The sequence below is a fragment of the Pteropus alecto genome, unplaced genomic scaffold (genome assembly GCF_000325575.1).
Source record: "Pteropus alecto unplaced genomic scaffold, ASM32557v1 scaffold40, whole genome shotgun sequence".
NCBI lineage: Eukaryota > Metazoa > Chordata > Mammalia > Chiroptera > Pteropodidae > Pteropus > Pteropus alecto.
The window spans coordinates 19,875,898-19,888,336 of record NW_006431919.1 but is presented as its reverse complement, the minus strand read 5'-3'; the positions used below and the strand labels follow the sequence as shown (position 1 = coordinate 19,888,336).

Here is a 12,439-nt window from a genome sequence, read left to right as displayed (position 1 = left end):
CTACCTAACCCCCCACCCCCAAATAGAAGAGAAACAGAAGAATCAAAGTTAGTTATATTTAAGATGGAAAAAAAAAAATCAAAGACCTATTTCATTGTGAATGTTGAGTTAAACGTGGCCTTTGGGTGGTAAATTGCTTGCCCACCCTGAGTAGACCTAAGGTCAAACATGTCTTTAACGAACATTACACAGCAGTCGTGGGCCAGGTGTTGCTTGGCACTTCACAATCATTACCTCATTTAATCCTCAAAGCTCCCTGTAAAATGGGTACCACTGTCATCACCCCACGGTCAGGGAGGCACAGAAAGGTGCCCTGATCCTGCTGCCGACAAGTGGGACAACTAGGGCTTGAAAAATACTAGAAAGAGCTAGTTAAGACGACAGAGGCCCTAATGGGGCGCAGCACCTGATAACAGGTGCTATGTTGCCGAAGACAACATATTCATCACACGACAGAGGCCCTAATGGGGCGCAGCACCTGATACAGGTGCTATGTTGCCGAAGACAACATATTCACCACTTAGGAATATATCGCAGCGAACTGTAAAGAGGACAGGCTTATCTGGGCGGGGTCAGATACAGGGTGTACCTACCGTCGATCATAAAGCACACGGCTGCGCTCATGGCCTGGGAGGGGAAAACGAACCAGAGATTACAAAATGGTACAAAAAAGATGACTTAATCACCAGATGCAGTGACCTTGTCTGACCCTTGAGATGACTTAATCGCCAGATGCAGAGACCTTGTCTGACACTTGATTTGAACAAATCGACCTACAGATACTTCTTAGCTAATTGGAGAACTGTGGACTGGATATGAGATGATATTAAGGAAGAATGGTTTACTTCATCAGACGTGATAAGCGTGATGGCTATGTGAAAACAGATGTTCTTCTTAGAGATGCAAATGGAAGTATTTACGACTGAAATGACAAGATGATTTAAAATGCTCTGGCAAAAAAAAAAAAAACATGTAGAGAAGACAGATGAAAGATTACCATCTTGTTAATTAATTAAGCTGTGTGATGGGTACCTGGGGATTCATTATTCGAGTCTGTTTTTGTGTACGTTTGAAATTTCCATTAACGCAATTAAAAACCACAGCAAATTAATGTCACCTTGTTTCACTTTTTATTATAACCATTATTGCAATTATGACATTAGCAAGGACCAGCAACTTACATCAACGAAGATCATAAACAACTCAAAATGGTTAAGTTTATCAAAGCAATGTACAGTGTTAAAAACATGTCAGATAGAACATATTGATTTATAATAAAAAAGAAAAGCAAAAGACTTCCTTCTCTGGGGCCCGGTCCCACAGGCGACTACTTTTCATCATTTTAGGTCACAGAGCTATACCACTGCTACCTGCAGGCAGCATACTGACTCCCTAGTTCCGTCAGGATGGACGTGACACGTCATCTGCCTTACTCCTCCTCGCTGTGGTTTACGGCCACTCTAGTTCCTTCGCTGGTCACCTTACAAGCCCCAAATGGCTCGTTTCTCATGCCACCAGTTACAGGTACGATTTGCTGGGTCGCTAACTTTTTAAAAGAGGACATTTAGTTGGCACTTGTCCCCTCACCTCTCCCCACTTCCACCTCTCGGCCTCTATCAGCCACGACTATTCTGACATGGTCACAGTTGATGACATCTACATTATTTTGCAACTAAATCAGAATTATTATTTGCCTATAAACAGGTCGCAAAATTGGTGGCTTACAGGCCAGTCCCACCCAAAATGTTTCTTTGTGTGTAATTTTGACTTAGATGCCAATTAGTTTTCTACCGAATGTCCAATTTTCAGCCTCTCCTGAAATACCAGGGTATCTGGGACCACTGGCCCTGCAACCTGAGGCATTCTCTGGTGGATCTGAGCAGAGGCTGGAGAAAATTATAAAAAACATTTAAATTTTCCGAGAGAAATTGTCCTAAGGGAGGACAGCAAATGGAGGGATGTTCATTCAAGAAAATCTACTACAGTATCTGTAGCTTTCTAGCTGTAAACACATATATTAAGAAGAAGATCTCGAATCTATAACCTAACCTTCCATCTTAAGACTTTGGAAAAGATAAGAGCAAATTAACCCTCAAGTGAGCACAAGGAGGAATATGACATAGATGAGAGCTGAAATAAATGAAATAGAGAATAGAAACATTGAAAAAAAGAAACCAAAACTTAGTTTTCGGAAAAGATTAACAAAACTGAAAAAACTTTAGCTAAACCTCTAGACCAAGCAAAAAAGAAAGAAGACTCGAATTACTAAAATGAGGAACGAAAGAAGAGCTGTCGCTGCTGGCTTTACAGGGAGAAAAAAGACTTGACGGTACAATACCATGAAAAACTATATACCGACCAACTGAATAACTTAAGCGAAATGGACAAATTCCTAGAAAGATACAAACTACTGAAAACGACCCAAGAAGAAACAGAAAATCAGAAAAAATCTGAAACAAGAGACTAATTTATAATTTAAAAATTTCCAACAAAGAAAAGCCCAGATGTAGATGGCTTCGCTGTGACCAAATATTTAAAGAATTAACATCGGCCCTTCGCAAAGATTTCTAAAAAAACAGGCGGAGATGTTCCTTATACTGAGGCAGGTATTACCCTGACGCCCAAACCAGAGACTTCGAAAGAAAAGAAAGCCACTGTCCCTTGTGGCCCTGAGCCTGTGCGGGATCAGCTGGACCTACTAAGGGCCAAAGACCAAGGTCAGCGACTGGGGTGGTCAGTTGTGTCTACGTGACCAACCCAATAAAACTGTGGACGCCAAGGCTCGGGTGAGCTTCCCTGGGTGACAGTACTCTGCATGGCTTCGCCGGGAGAGAACACCTGGAAGCTGGCACCTGGCAACTGCTGGCACCTGGCGACTGTCCCTTCTACCTCTTCCCTGGGCTGACTTTAGTCTGTACGTTTTCACTGTAATAAACTGTAAATGTGAGCATAGTGGCTGCTGAGTCCTTCCTGTGAACTACTGAACCTGAGGGTGGTCTTGAGGACCCCCAAACCAGCAGTTGGTGTCAGGAGTGAGGGCAGTCTTGGGGACTCCTGAACTCTGCAGCTAGAAACCATTCAATTGAATTATATCTCAATAAAGCTGTTTAAAAACTATCTCTTTAACATAACCACGATGCCATCGACGCATCCAAAATTACATCTGTTGGCCGACTTTGAAAATGGAAATCCAGGCTTGCATCCCCTTCATTAACAGTTCAAAGCCATCGCCATTCAGAAGAGGGTGATTTGGGCTCGATACAAAAATGGACTCTTCCCTCTTCCACCTGCTATTAACCCGATGTCGAAATCCCAGAACCGACCCCCTCTCTCTTTCCTCTCTCTCACAGTTTTGTCTCTTGTCGTTTCGTCTTAAGTTCTAAGGCTGGGCAACTTATCTTTAATCCCTCTAATGAATTTCTTATGTCAAAAATTACGTCTTCAGGGGTAAGGAGCTGAGGGGTTATTGCTAAATGGGTACAGAATTTGGGGTGAAAAGTTTTGGAAACTGTACTCTCGGGAGGGACAGAAGACACACATCTACGCTCAGCCTCCTTTTTTGAACTAAAACCTGCCTGAAAAAAAAAAAACCCAACCTAACATAAATACATATCCTTGGAAGATGACATCCTGATAGACACCAAGACTGTCCTCATGAATGAGCAAGTCCACGGTTTTAAAATCAGAGCGAAGGCAGTATTCACTGAAGTGTGGGCGGGCTACACCAGAGGGCACCCAAGGGACAACCTGAGCCTTGGTGGCCTTGGCTTGGCGAGCGCGCAGGATGGCACGGCTTTAGACACCTACTTGCTCACAAATGACCAAACGATTTAACAGGAGCTGAGACAACTATCCCCTAAGACACCCATTTTGAGTTCTACAATGATAACTTCCAGCATCTGTTCTGAGAAACGTTTCAGGTGTTTGCACTCCTGTTTGCGTACATGTGCAAGACAGGCTTACTTTAATATTGATCTGTAAAAATAGCAGTTACCTTATAAACAATTAAATGGAGTGCCTCATAAGTGTCATCTGTATTTACAAAGATTTTGGGGAATCTGCATTTTGCTTCTGGATCATTAAGGTTCAAGGGTCCAGTCAGAAATCTGAAAAGTAAGCACAGAGATGACTCAACTCAATTAGGTAAATTATAAATAGGAATATATAAATGCAGTACATGTCTACTTAATATACGGCCATTTTGGAGGGAAGCTAGCCACTACTCAGAAAACACCGAATCAGACTATGAAAAAGTAAATAGCTTTGTCTATGGCCATCCCACCCTGAATTTGCCCGATCATATCTGATCTCGGAAGCTAAGCAGGTTCGGGCATGGTTAGTACTTGGATGGGAGACCCCCTTAGGAAGATCAGGTGCTGTAGGTGTTAAAAAAAAAAAAGAAAGAAAGAAAAAGTAATAGTTTTAATTCATTGGAAAGAACAGAATTTCCTTTGCTGATTATTGTCAATAAAACAGCACAAGGGTTAATTCGGTGTTCGTGATTTTATCTTTACCAAAAAAGATAATAAAATCCAACACAGTACATGGGAGAACAGAAGTCCTACCTTCCATAGTGCTGAAGATTTCCTGGCATTTCTGCCCTTATAGGAGAATCCCTTCCTGCCAGCTGTAAACAAATTTAATGTTGAGAAATGACTTATCAGACTCTCTACTTTCAAAGCCTTCAGATACAGCATCCCTATCTACTAGTTGGCCCCATGACATTTTTCTCATCAATTCCCCATATTCCTCTCCATGAAATAAAGGGAGGCGGCTTCCAGAAGTACATGAAAACTCACCGATTTCAACCAGAACTATTATAACCCTAAATTCCATATACTGATGGAGTACTATTTATGGCAATAACTGAAATCCCCTATGCTGTTAATAGGCGATGACATAAATTACTCGACTTCGCCTCTTACCACCCCTACAGGGAATACTCTCTTCCTATTTTCTAGCTGTGGAAATGGCGGTTCAGAGAAGTTCACCAACGCACACAGCTCCTAGGCAGCAGGGCTGGGCACCAGACCCAAGCCTGTCTGATGTCAAAGCCTTTAGTCATGCCATTGTGGCTCTGCGCAGATTTATGTTTGTAGCATACTCCTAGTTTCTTTTGCTGAAGATATGGTATTTCAACATGCAAAGAAAAAAAAAAATCCAAACCCAATAGTTATGTTAGCTAAAACTTGTTATTCTTCTAAAAAATTTCAATCGATGTTTAATCTACATAAAATTTAGCATGTGACGGCAAATGAAGGATTGAAAAACATAGTCCATCCAATAATAGTAAAAGTGCACAGACATCTCTCACATGCAGTTTCTACTGAGAAGACCTCACGCGTCCGCGTTCACACCGCCCTGTTGGACAGCGCCGCTTCCTGTTTTATCAGCCCGCTCCTCAGGCATAATAGAAAGCACCGTTATCTGCTGTTGCAACAGCACCGTCACACACGGAAAAGCCTCCTGAAGAGCAAGTCCCGGCTCTGCTACTTACTAGCTAGGTGACCCTAGGTAAGTCACTTAAGCTCCTTAAGCTTGGGTATCCTATCTGTAAGATGGAGATGAGGTACCCAGCTTTTAGAATGGCTGTCAGGAGATGCGCATTTGCCAGGCACTTAGTACAGTGCCTGGCGTATGGCACGTACTCCACAAACATGAGCCACTGTATTCGAACCAGCAGAAAGAAACTGAGGGGAAGGCCAGGTGCTTCTCAAAACCTTGTTTTCTATTTCTTATCAAAGATATTTTCCTTGTTTTAAGTCATGGCTTTAAAATAAGGGAGGGAGAGACACAGAGAGGAGCACACGTGTGCACCTGGGCTAAGGTGATGACTTTATGGGCTATGAATACTTTCCGCTTCCAGCTAATTAAAGCTACGAAGGGATACTCTGGGGAGCACGCTGTGGTATAATTTATAATATAATATTTTCTCTGCAGAAAATCGAGAAATTAAGCGCCAGAGTGGAAAAGGCACGCAGGCAATATGACATCAATTCAAAGTTAGATGACACGTTCACGATGAAAAGACAATAGGATTAACCATTGTTTTGGCGAAGATCCCTGGCATTTTCAGAGCTCCCAGAACTGTACCTAAAATCCAGTTTTTTTCCCTCTACTCAATGAAATGCTCCTCTTTCAAACGTACTTTTGCTATCGCATTTGAACACAATAAAATGAACAGCTGACATATATGGTTTTCTGTGCTAAGTTATACACAACTAAATATACTAAATATCACACTAGTAATATAAAACATAGATCAGAACGGTCCCACCCATAACCACATTACTGCGCCCTCCTCCCCAGCCCTCCAAAAATGTGTCTGTAAACATACACATACTAAATATACTAAATATCACACTAGTAATATAAAATATAGATCAGAACTGTCCCACCCATAACCACATTACTGCGCCCTCTTCCCCAGCCCTCCAAACCTGTGTATGTAAACATACACATATGCACATGCATATACACACACACACACAGAGTCTGCCTGTCTATCCAAAGAAAGAGCTATTAGCACCCAATCGTACCTCGGGTTCAATATGCCTCGGAAAGAGAGATGTGGTGAGGTATTTGTATAAAATTCTCATGTCGTCTTGTTCTAATCCACTCCTGAAACAACAGAAAGGTATTGTTAACTCCGGAAGCAGTCTTCTGTCTTTCCATGACTCTATGACAAAGTGCATCTTTCGTCTTTCACATGATATCAAGAGGCCCTTTCCTGGACTGGGAACTTCAAGAAGGAATGAACCACACTTAAGTCCCAGCACTAGAACTTTATCCTGACCTGCTAAAGGCTGCTACTATGTAGTCTTATATTGTATATGCCATTTAAAATAAAGAGTTGCAACTTGACTCTCTGGTTGAATTCCACGCAGGATTCTTCAGGGAGATGAATGACCACACGCTCCACTTCTGGCCGAAGGTTTCTCTTCGCTTTCCGGGTTACACAGTAATGCCATCTTCTTTCATGTGACATCCCAGAAAATACTGGGATGCTGTGGACCGGAAATTGGTCCTTCTCTTAGAAGTGAATGTGGATTTTAACACTGATGTCCATGTAGGCGAAAAGAAAGAAAAGAAGCCAAGTTCAGGCAAATCATCTGATCTGAAATGAGGCAGGAACGAGCAGCACGTTGAAAAACTCCTGAGACCAGGAGGCATCGGACTCTTTGAAGTCGTTTATTTAGGTGGGAACATTGACAATGAGTCTGCATTTGGGGGTTTTCTGTTCAAGGAAATTGAAAAAAATCACGAGGAAATCTCACTACATAAATGGAGCCTCGCACCCCATTCCGGAGGCTCTCTCGCCCTTTCCCGGGAAAATGACAGGTTAGCAAGGTCGGGTCTGCCCTGGCGCACAGGTGTGCCCGCCCCCCAGGGCTTCCTGGCTTTCTCTGACCTCCTTCTCTTCCCCTACCGCGTCTCCTATTTCGAGGTTTGATTTTCATAACGTCTCGTCCACCACTAAAATTAGAAGGAAGCTCCACGCTCTTAGCAGTTTTGTTTTGTTTCCTGCCTGGCAGAGAGAGAGGTTCCGGGTCCAAAGTTAAGGCCAAAATAGAAGAAGCGCTTGGGAACATTTAGTGCTTGTCCTGTGACAACACCGACTCTGAAATGATCTCGCGGCCAACGAGGCAGATGGAATTTCCACATCAAACACATAGAAAGGTCACCCACTTTTTCTGTGGCAGAAATAAATGAGATAAGGGGGGAAAAGAGAAAAACAAGTCCTGGATGTTATTTTCCTTTCAAGATATAAATAAGTGCCAGTGAGGAGGGGCTGTTGAACGAGAAGACAGTACAGAAAGAATTACGAGCTGGGCAATAACTCCTGGAGCTGTGTTTCCAATCGCAGCAGATACTGGGCACGTCTGGCTACCGAGCTCTCGAGATGTGGCTGGTCAAAATGACTGTAACGTACATGCTGGATTTTTAAGATTCAGCACAAAAAGACTAGCTCGTTAATAATTATGTTATTACATGTTGAAATATTTTAGAAATACCAGACCAAAATATATATTATAATTAATTTCGCCAGTTTTTTTATTCTATTGTGGCTACTAGAAATTTGAAAGTTAACACATGTGGCTGGCAATTTCATTCTTATTGGACGCTGAGTAGAAAATACCCTATGACAGGAAACGGCAGACAACACTTAACGACTTACTACGTGCACTGTGCTTTCCACATTTACTATACCATTTCTTTGAAGATGTTTTTGGAAAAACACCAAAATAAAAATAGGATTCCAAAACCTAACTTGATAAAACATCTTCTTCACCTTTCACTGAGCCAGTTTTAAACTCCTCTGCTTGGTAATTTGAAACAGAATCACCCTAGTTTCGGTTTAAATAATCACCGCTTTATTTTGACAATATCTATAAAGATGTTTCCTGCTTTGCCCCTTGCTATTAGTTTCAGTTTGACAACCTGCTATCCATCCAGTCACTACTATTTTTATAATCCCAAAAGATTTTCTTCTTTTACATGCCAAGCCTTAGGGTGTACCTACCAGATTAGTTGGTCGTTATAGAGAAAGGCAGTGTATTTGACTATACTCAGGCTTTCCTCCATTCTATTAATAAAGGACTGGATTTTCAAATAAGTCATTTTATCCAATGGGAAGAAGCTGATTCCACCAAAAATGTCAAGTAGATCGCATGACTGCAAGTGCAACGTTTGCAAATACTATAGGAAAAATAAGGCATAACATTTATTTGAATCTTTTTCTTAATAGTACTCTTTGACAACTGAAATTAATTAGTCTTAACTTATGTACAATTATATACTAGCAAACAGCATACCGACAAGACCAACAGGTAGGTGAGCCATAGATAACTGGATTTGAAAATACAAAGTTCCAAATCAATATCAAGTTTCGATTCAATTTCAAAATATAAAGTTCAAACGCAGCTAGTTAATGTTTATTCAGTAGAGTGTTTTACCTCTTTAAAGTATTTAATTCCTTATATTAGGGCTCAAATTAGGTTAACCTCATTAGGGACCCATACAGCGATATCACGGACAGACAGTGTCATCTTACACTAAAATCATGTTAGAAGGACATGCGGTCAGTTGTACCCACTGATGTGTAAGAGAATGAAAAAGACAAAAACAGGAATCAGGAGATATTATGAGAGTGAATAATGATGTTCACTAAAGTGAACAAATAAGAAAAGTAATTCACAAAACCAAAATAATTTAAAAATAGATATCAAAGGTCATTCAGGGAGAAAATAAACCGGATTTGACCAGAGGTTGGATGAGATATGCAAAATCAATTTACAGAGAAAAAGAATGGCAACTATTTAGGGACATTCATTTATCACTTGGGTAAAATCACACTAATAACCCCTAATGTGATATAAAGTCTGTGTCATAGCCAAATACTTTTATCTTCAGTCAACAGACTATGCCTGTTTAGTGAACAGAATCAATACACAAGAACGTGCGACTCAGCTGAAGAGTTTAATTTTGCTAGTGAACCAATCTACCACACAGTAAGTTCACTTTTGAGGAAGCCCACTCTGATAGATGCAGGCGGAATAAGGATGAAGCAAAAAGATGTTTCAAGACACTTTAAGTAGCTGTGCACAAATGGCAAGGTGCAATGATCCTGCACAAAAGGTCAGAAAGGTTCAAGGGCACGAGTCTGATGAGTTTCCACACTGGTCTGGTTTTGCCACAATTTTCAAGCTGAGCTTTTTGCGTGTGAGAAACAAACTTGTCTGTATACTTCTCTAAGGGGCTATTTGAACACTACCAAAATTATAAATAAAATTCAAAATACTTACCCGATGGAAGAATTTCTCTAATCTTTCTTTTAGGAGCTTGACACCTCCATCTTCCATGGCTCTCAAAAATGTACCATTAAAAAGCTAATGGTGTAAAAGATTTTAAAAAGTCAATTCCTATGCCCTTCAATTACCCAGTCTAACAAGTTCTTTTAATTACTATGGCTTATTTAATTTCTCCAGTGTCTTTTATATACAAAAGATATTTTTATGAGAAAGGATGAGTTATAAGTCACAAAAAATTAACACACTGTTAAGTGATGTTATAATTTTTATGAAATCACCTGTTTTGGGCATGATTTTAACCTTCACTCATACCTAAATTCAGCTTTACATAAAATAACCAGACTTCTTAAACCATGTAAATATCTGCAGTATGCATTTCCTTCAAGAACATGGACTGTCTTGTTCACCAATGGGAATACATTCCTAGTACAAGGCCAGGAATAGAGCAGGACTCAAACTCTGAATATGTGTACACATAAACTTCAATACTGTTCCAAAGGACCCATTATTTCCTCCCATAAAACAGACAGTCACCTTGCGGTCATCTAAAGAACTGAGAACTATTTTTAAACAACTCCTGTAAATAGGGGTAACTGGTTAGCTTTAAATCAGAAAGAATGTCATGCTTACCTTGTACATGCTGTAGCATTGCTGGAGCACTGAGCTATAAACCTTGTCCTACAAACAACACAAAGACATGGCATGAGATTCTATTCAAAGGAAAAAATTTGATTATACAGCAGAGGTACAGTGACCCTTGGCGAAGCAGTATGCTTATAAACCTGGTCCCACAATAGTTGTGTCCCGAAAAAAGAGGTATTTAAATTTGATTATAAACCAATGAGCCTGATTTTAGGAGTGCTTTTAAACACAGATGATTAGTAGAATGCATTAGTGAGGTAAGGTGTATAAACATTTTTATAAGATTGTGCTAATGTAAACAACAGACATAAAACTTCATTGTGTACCCTGAGAAACTTCTGCAAAAGCGACATGGCTTAAATTTGACCAAGTCACCCAACATAGTAATACGTTTTCTAAAAATGTGAAATAAAAAACGACACCTTACCAACAACTCCTCCTCTTGATATTCAACAACTGGTTTTCCATCTTTACTTTGTTTTTCAATGATAGGATTCCGAACCACCTACAAAATTTGATTAACTGATATTACATAAGGAATCAATTATATGTGCTTTTCATTTCTCCTAAATTAAAAAATGTATACATGTCGCAACTTCTTAAAACACAAACACAGAAACACAACTTCTTAAAACAGCCCCAAGAACAAATACACCAAATAGGAGTTTGATTAGAAAGCTGCAACCAACTTTATTGTAATTTTACTTTGATGCAACAGCCAGAGGACTTTCCTAAATTCCTAAATGTAAAGATCACCCATAACTTTCCTATACAAATTAAAAAAGATGTACTATGTGTGTAAATACCATGACCATCCAGAAATTTTCTTCTGGTTCATTGAAGAACTGTCTATTCTTCTGTGTATGTAAAGATTTTGCAGGTTTTGATGGACTAAAGGTCCTAAAAAGATTAAAAGAATATGTTGGGGACAATTATCCAGTATAAAGTGTAAGAATTCACTGAGCTTTGCAAATGTACATTTAAAAACATTACCTTGTAAACTGTACAATAGCTTCACATAATCCGACATTTCTAATTTTTTCATTCTTCTCTACTTCATTTGGATAATAAAACAAAATTTTATTTTCCTCCTAAAATATGAAGAAACAGAATCACATTAACATAAACACTTTTTCACATTAGCTGTTGCAAATGCTAAGTTTAACATCAACCTCTCATGTCATACATACTAAAGGTAAACAACAAAACCTCAAAATAAAAAACTTCTAGCGAAACAATTGTCTTCTCACTGTGTAAATAACGCCCACCAGCCTGAAAGACAATTAAGTCACACGTCATCTAAAGTAGCACTAAATAGTTCCTCTGAAATTCCATATTTGGAGTCCTTTCCTCACGTTAATTTATAATAAATACACCAACGCTTGCAAAACATAAGCGTGTGGCCTGCGCAGGTGCATAAACTTACACCTCCTCCCAAATTAAACCCAGCAGGTTCACCGATATTTAGACTGACAGCCTTTAAAGGACTGTGATTTGCTGCCAATAAAACGTAACTCTGGACATCCTTTGAGGAAGTCACTGTCCCCACCTAAAACAAAAAAACAAAACAAAATAAAAAAAACTCCTTCAATTTATTTACTTATTAACTCGGAAAAAAAACTTTCCGAGGGTCCTCCACGCCTGCATTATTCTAGGGCTACGGTGCACCGTCCTTGTTCCACGCTTCTCCTAGTTGGAAACTTCCAGTAAGAGACATCAACTCAATTTTAATCACTCAATTTTAATCACGGAATTGCTGCAAAGTGAAAACAGACTCCACCTGCGTGGAGTGATCAGCGTGACAAACCTTCATTCAACACACAAGCATGGAGCCGGGACCTGAAACAGACGCTGCCTACGTCTGGCCCCCGCGGGACCCCCGGGGCCCGGGCGCACACCTGGAGCAACCTGGGTCAATGCTGGAGGAGCGCAGAGTGACAGGTGCTGCCCCGCGCCGGCCGGGGCCGCCTCCCAGGCGCACCCTG

General features: G+C 40.3%; 1 protein-coding gene and 1 pseudogene across 1 annotated transcript in view; one reads left to right on the top strand and one right to left on the bottom strand.

The window, feature by feature from the left end:
- Nucleotides 1–11,555, bottom strand: part of CCZ1 (CCZ1 homolog, vacuolar protein trafficking and biogenesis associated) — a 16,189-nt gene extending 4,634 nt beyond the window's left edge. Inside the window, exons 1-10 of the mRNA XM_025043102.1 lie at nucleotides 11,448–11,555; nucleotides 11,261–11,354; nucleotides 10,882–10,959; nucleotides 10,443–10,490; nucleotides 9,807–9,890; nucleotides 8,525–8,700; nucleotides 6,540–6,621; nucleotides 4,566–4,627; nucleotides 3,995–4,106; nucleotides 594–627 (exon numbers count right to left, since the gene is read on the bottom strand). Coding sequence (XP_024898870.1) covers nucleotides 594–627; nucleotides 3,995–4,106; nucleotides 4,566–4,627; nucleotides 6,540–6,621; nucleotides 8,525–8,700; nucleotides 9,807–9,890; nucleotides 10,443–10,490; nucleotides 10,882–10,959; nucleotides 11,261–11,269 — 685 coding nt within the window. The 5' untranslated portion in view covers nucleotides 11,270–11,354; nucleotides 11,448–11,555. The remainder of the gene's footprint in view (nucleotides 1–593; nucleotides 628–3,994; nucleotides 4,107–4,565; nucleotides 4,628–6,539; nucleotides 6,622–8,524; nucleotides 8,701–9,806; nucleotides 9,891–10,442; nucleotides 10,491–10,881; nucleotides 10,960–11,260; nucleotides 11,355–11,447) is intronic.
- On the top strand, nucleotides 4,266–4,385 carry LOC112475303 (annotated as a pseudogene).
- Nucleotides 11,556–12,439: the final 884 nt, after the last annotated feature.